Source organism: Rhinopithecus bieti, unplaced genomic scaffold (assembly GCF_001698545.2).
Source record: "Rhinopithecus bieti isolate Rb0 unplaced genomic scaffold, ASM169854v2 scaffold_18153, whole genome shotgun sequence".
Classification (NCBI taxonomy): domain Eukaryota; kingdom Metazoa; phylum Chordata; class Mammalia; order Primates; family Cercopithecidae; genus Rhinopithecus; species Rhinopithecus bieti.
The window spans coordinates 5,862-9,711 of record NW_016809139.1 but is presented as its reverse complement, the minus strand read 5'-3'; the positions used below and the strand labels follow the sequence as shown (position 1 = coordinate 9,711).

At 66.4% G+C, this 3,850-nt stretch overlaps 2 protein-coding genes across 6 annotated transcripts in view; one reads left to right on the top strand and one right to left on the bottom strand.

Moving 5' to 3' along the window:
• COL6A2 (collagen type VI alpha 2 chain) overlaps positions 1 to 3,850 on the top strand; it is a 27,145-nt gene that overhangs the window by 20,152 nt on the left and 3,143 nt on the right. The window contains exons 15-20 of the mRNA XM_017888654.1: positions 323 to 385; positions 567 to 602; positions 923 to 968; positions 1,122 to 1,274; positions 1,447 to 1,899; positions 2,165 to 2,203. Of these exons, the coding sequence (XP_017744143.1) occupies positions 323 to 385; positions 567 to 602; positions 923 to 968; positions 1,122 to 1,274; positions 1,447 to 1,899; positions 2,165 to 2,203 (790 nt within the window). The remainder of the gene's footprint in view (positions 1 to 322; positions 386 to 566; positions 603 to 922; positions 969 to 1,121; positions 1,275 to 1,446; positions 1,900 to 2,164; positions 2,204 to 3,850) is intronic.
• Positions 2,212 to 3,850, bottom strand: part of LOC108539782 (collagen alpha-1(X) chain-like) — a 4,206-nt gene continuing 2,567 nt past the window's right edge. The window contains exon 2 of one of the 5 annotated variants that reach the window (XM_017888674.1): positions 2,212 to 3,811. In XM_017888674.1, coding sequence (XP_017744163.1) covers positions 2,695 to 3,811 — 1,117 coding nt within the window. In that variant the 3' untranslated portion in view covers positions 2,212 to 2,694. Of the gene's footprint in view, positions 3,830 to 3,850 lie in introns of all 5 variants that reach the window. The other 4 variants (XM_017888677.1, XM_017888675.1, XM_017888676.1 and 1 more) reach the window with 4 other exon arrangements.

Sequence of the window (3,850 nt, the reverse complement as noted above, 5' to 3'; positions counted from 1 at the left end):
GGGTGGGTGTGGAATTGGTGGGTACCTGATAATGGGGTGGAATAGCCATGGATTGGAATGAGCTGTTTTAGCTGCCATTTCTGGGACACTCAGCTCTGCCAGGCCCCTACCCCTCTGATGGGCCCGGCTCTGACGGTGGCCACTCATGGCCTTCCCAGCTCTGGTGCCAGCACAGGAGGTGGGGGCACAGCCTCATCTTCCTCCTTGCACCTGTCAGGACCCCCCAAGGCAAGACCCGTGGTTGGGGACAGCACAGGGCCCTGCTGTGTGCAGAGACTGTCCCTGTGGCCACTAAAGCCTACCTGTCCTTGTTCCTTCTCAGGCGGATCCTGGTCCCCCTGGTGAGCCAGGCCCTCGGGGGCCAAGAGGAGTCCCAGGACCCGAGGTAGGCAGCTGGCCAGTCCCCATGCCCTTCAGACCTCAGCCCCCGGCCTGCCTTGCCAACGCGCACCCAAGCCTCATGGTTCCACCCACGGTGGACCCACGTTTCAGTGGACAGGGGCCTGGGAGTGACTTGGCTGCTCAGCCTTGGCCCCGGCGTCTCAGCCTCATCCTTCTCTCCCCAGGGTGAGCCTGGACCCCCTGGAGACCCTGGCCTGACGGTAGGTGTCACATGGGGCAGAACCAGTGTCCTTCTCCTGCCAAAACTAGAAACCAAGAGCAGTGGGGCGGGGGAGGTCAGCAGGGGAAAGTCAGAGGGCAACATCAGTGGAGGAGGTCAGAGGGCAAGCTTGGTTGGGGGAGGTCAGAGGGCAAGGTTGGTGGGGTGGGGGAAAAAGGGCGGCAGCGAGGTTGGCAGGGACAGGACCCGACCAGCCTCCCCATGTGGGCTGGAATGTCCCGGGGCTGCCGGGCCAGTACCTTGCTGTGGAAACTCCTCTGGGGCCCGGGGGGACTGCCCTGCCTGACGCTTGCATTGCAGGAGTGTGACGTCATGACCTACGTGAGGGAGACCTGCGGGTGCTGCGGTGAGGCACTGCCCACGGTGGGGTCGGGGCCCACGTGCCGGGTGGAGGGCGGGAGTGCGGCAGGGCTGGGTCATCGCTGGGTCCCACATGTGCGCCTGGCCCTGGGGTCTGAGGTCTCCCCGGTGCCCCCTGCTGACCCTGCCACCCCCCCAGACTGCGAGAAGCGCTGTGGTGCCCTGGACGTGGTCTTCGTCATCGACAGCTCCGAGAGCATTGGGTACACCAACTTCACACTGGAGAAGAACTTCGTCATCAACGTGGTCAACAGGCTGGGCGCCATCGCTAAGGACCCCAAGTCCGAGACAGGTCAGCGCGGCAGGGGCGTGCAGAGGCACGGCAGAGGGGCCTGGCGGGGCGTGGGAGGCGATGGGACAGGAGAAGTCCAGACACGTCCCTCAAACGAGGGAGGGCTCTGCGCGGCCGGGGACGCCCCAGACCCCGAGGCCTCCAGCGACACCCTCACGCATGCGGCTCACAGGGACGCGCGTGGGCGTGGTGCAGTACAGTCACGAGGGCACCTTCGAGGCCATCCAGCTGGACGACGAACGCATCGACTCCCTGTCGAGCTTCAAGGAGGCAGTCAAGAACCTCGAGTGGATCGCGGGCGGCACCTGGACACCCTCGGCCCTCAAGTTTGCCTACGACCGCCTCATCAAGGAGAGCCGGCGCCAGAAGACACGCGTGTTTGCGGTGGTCATCACGGACGGGCGCCACGACCCTCGGGATGATGACCTCAACCTGCGGGCGCTGTGTGACCGCGACGTCACAGTGACGGCCATCGGCATTGGGGACATGTTCCACGAGAAGCACGAGAGCGAGAACCTGTACTCCATAGCCTGCGACAAGCCACAGCAGGTGCGCAACATGACGCTGTTCTCCGACCTGGTGGCTGAGAAGTTCATTGACGACATGGAGGACGTCCTCTGCCCGGGTGAGCGTGCAGGTGTGGCCCAGTCGGCCGAGGAGCAGCAGGCCCCAGCCGCTGTCCAGCGCGGGCCCCAGGGACACCCCTCACCTGAGGGACAAATATGCAGCCCAGGATACTGGGCTTGGATGGGAAGGAGTCGGGTCCTCTCGGGGCCACAGGGCGGAGGCCAGCTGCACCCTGAGCCTGTCTGGGCAGATCAGTGGGCGGCTGCTGAGGGCTCGCTGGGGACTGGGACTGACCCTGGCCCGGCCTCTCTCCTCTCTTCCAGACCCTCAGATCGTGTGCCCAGACCTTCCCTGCCAAACAGGTAATGCAGGGCACCCGGAGCCCCCCACCCCAGACTACAGAGCACCCCGGTGTCCTTCCTCCTCAAGGGCCGGGCTGGGGGAGGGGCCGTGCAGGAACCCAGCGGGCGGCGGAGCCGCAGAGGCTGCTCCTTAGTGAGATGCCCCCGGGACAGCAGGACAGCAGCGCAGGAGAGGAGGGGCTCGGGGAGGGCAGGCTCCCGGGAATGCAGGAACGGCATCGCCAGGCCATGGGGTGGGTGCTGCTGGCCTGGCTCTGTGCTTAGCGTGTGGCCACTGGTGTTGAAGGCCCACCACCCACCAAGGTCTCCATGAGACCTTGCAGTCTCTCTCAGCCGCCGCCCAACTCCCATGGGCTGGCCGTGCCTGTGCCACTCGGAGGAAGCCGTGGATTCAGTGAGTGAAACCATCCCAGGGCGGAGGCACTGACACCCACCAGTGCCAACAGGTCTTGCTCCGACCCTGGCCTGCCTTGGAGCTGCGGCCGTGGCTCTCATCTCTGGGAGCCCATGTCCTGGATGTGGCCCACGTGGGTGTGAAGCTGGAGCTGGGGGTGCCCAAGGCAGAGGTTCTGCCAGTGCCCAGGGCTGGGGGTGCCGTCCAGGCTCTGCTGGACGTGGTGCTGCCCCCACAGTGACTGCTGCACTGTAACGGGCCCACAGGAGGTCCCCAGGGGCGTTAGGAGCTGAGTCCCCCTCCGTGAGCCGTCCCCTCCAGAAGCGTCAAGGTGGGGACGCCGTGGAGACGGGTGGGAGGGTCCGACCTGGAGGACCACGGGGACGAAAGCTCGGGGTCTGCGCTGCGATGTCAGCACTTCCTCAGCACTCGGGTCAGGGTGTGCGTTCAGGCGTTCCATGGGGAACTCCCGGTGGGTGTGCTGGGCCACATTCACAGGCCCTGAGGCTGCCCCCGGGAGGAGCCGTGGACTCGGGGCCAGGGTCCCCACACATGCTCCGACAGAACCTGGAGGTTGCACCTGGGTCTGGCTGCCCTTCAGCAGGTGGGCAGCCTCTGGTCCCACAGCACAGTGGGCTGTCCTCTGCGCCGAGGTGTGGGCGTCCTCTCTCAGGGTCTGCCAGGGCCTGCACCAGCACCAGGGGTAGCTGGACCCTGAGGGCAGGAACCAGACCTTGGCCCCTCCACCCAGCCCCTCGTCCGTGATGGGGCAGGGACGTCTCAGGACCCCATGATGGGCGACACGGCAATGTCCACTGTGGGCGCTTTGCTCTCTACCAGATGGAGGCCTTCCCCTCCCCTCCACCCCAGGGTCCAGCGTGAGTGGGCGCTGTGGCCTCCCCTCCACCCCGGGGTCCAGTGTGAGTGGGCGTTGCGGCCTCCCCTCCACTCCGGGTTCTCTCGTGAGTGGGCGCTGTGGCCTCCTCTCCACCCCGGGGTCCAGCATGAGTGGGCGCTGTGGCCTCCCCTCCACCCCGGAGTCCAGCATGAGTGGGCGCTGCGGCTTTCCCTCCACTCTGGGGTCCAGTGTGAGTGGGCGCTGTGGCCTCCCCTCCACCCCAGGGTCCAGCGTGAGTGGGCGCTGTGGCCTCCCCTCCACTGTGGGGTCAAGTGTGAGTGGGTGCTGTAGCCTCCCCTCCACCCCGGGGTCCAGTGTGAGTGGGCGCTGCGGCCTCCCCTCCACTCCGGGTTCT